The 1,543-nt window shown below is 41.3% G+C and overlaps 1 protein-coding gene across 1 annotated transcript in view; it reads right to left on the bottom strand.

Annotated features, from left to right (window-relative positions):
• Window positions 1-1,543, bottom strand: part of afdna (afadin, adherens junction formation factor a) — a 137,030-nt gene that overhangs the window by 78,377 nt on the left and 57,110 nt on the right. Inside the window, 1 exon segment of the mRNA XM_032543055.1 lies at window positions 261-406. Within this exon segment, the coding sequence (XP_032398946.1) occupies window positions 261-406 (146 nt within the window).

Here is a 1,543-nt window from a genome sequence, read left to right as displayed (position 1 = left end):
TAAGTAATGAAATAATTATCTCAACTGACCAACACTGAGTGGATCATATCAGATTTTAAATGTTGCTCCATATGTGAGTCTACTCTCGGGTAACATTTGAATGTATTCCAGTGGAGGGAATAATTTATAAAGTTTCCTCATATTCACTGAACTCCACAGAAAACTGGCCAAAGTCCATGACTTTTGCTGTCTGGAAATCTCTAAAACGTCCATGATACTGTGGACTCCCATCCCACATCCACTCTCACACACAGACTGACTTGAAAGCCATCTGGACTAGATGGGCGAGGATGTCCTGGGCGTCCAGCGTGACGCGACTCAGGTCTCGGTCCTGCTTGATGAAGTTGAGCAGTTCGGAGGCGTTGGCCATCCAGAAAGCCAGCGCTCCTGCGATGTTCTTCTGCTTCTGTAACGTAGCAACCAAAGCCACACACACACACACACAGAAAAATATACATGGAAAGTTGTTAGAGCAGCAGGATGAACAACAGACTGGAGAGTTACAAAAAGAAGGTAGGAGAGGGTTTTCTGTTTAAGTGGCAGCCAGAAGGAGCAGTTGTTACTTCAGGGATAGACTCATGCCCCGCCCACTCTCCCTCTAAGCCAACCAGGTGCCGAGAGGAAGAGTAGCCATTGTTGTCACTCAGAAGACACTCAATTACAGCATCTTCATGTCTTTAACATCTGAATGTGAGCTCTAAACAATTTTCCTTTATGAGACATCAGTGACCACTCCTTCTCCCACCCAGACACCAACTCCTCTACCAGGTCACCAGACACTAGCCTCCTCCACGCACTAGTTGTGTTGATTTCTTTTGGACAAAACTAAACAGTGTTTAGACTGCAGACAAACACTACATGTATTCACACGGCGAGCAACCGTATCAACAGATCCAATAGATCCGAATGGCATGCAGGGCCATTTCTGTGGTCAGATTTAAGCCATTCAAACATTGATTTGAAAAAACTCTACATAGTGTTACAATCAAAATTGAGCTCTAACATTATTTTATGCTTTAATTGATATTACATTTCACTTTCCTTGCAACAGTTAGATAAAAAGATAAATCCCATTCTCATGTCTGTCTGTTTCATATAAGTCCATAGCCAACAGCCGGTTAGCTTAGCTTAACATAGACACTAGAAACAGGGGGACACGTTGCATTTTTACATTTGCATACTCCAATTGTCACTTGGATATGTGAGAGGATTGCATATTTTGCACACAGACTAATTAACACATCATATCTCATTTGTTGTTACGTGACAGCAGTATTGGTAATCTCCTCTAACTCGCTAATGTTTGAGTAGGTATTCCTTTATTATTCTCAAAATACAACACTTTAAATGGCAAATAGAAGCAATTGAAGACACGTTGTGCATTTTATAACTCTGTAGCTTTTTTTTTAAATATTATTAATCCTTTATTTAACCAGGAAGTCCCAGCTGCACATGTAATTAGAGTCTCTTGCTGAGTAAAGTGATCCATCAAACCAAGTAGCTTGGAGAGTGACTGGGCAGCAACACGCTAAACCAAGATAAT

Source organism: Etheostoma spectabile, chromosome 18, assembly GCF_008692095.1.
Source record: "Etheostoma spectabile isolate EspeVRDwgs_2016 chromosome 18, UIUC_Espe_1.0, whole genome shotgun sequence".
Classification (NCBI taxonomy): Eukaryota; Metazoa; Chordata; class Actinopteri; order Perciformes; family Percidae; genus Etheostoma; species Etheostoma spectabile.
This window is presented reverse-complemented; position numbering and strand designations above follow the sequence as displayed.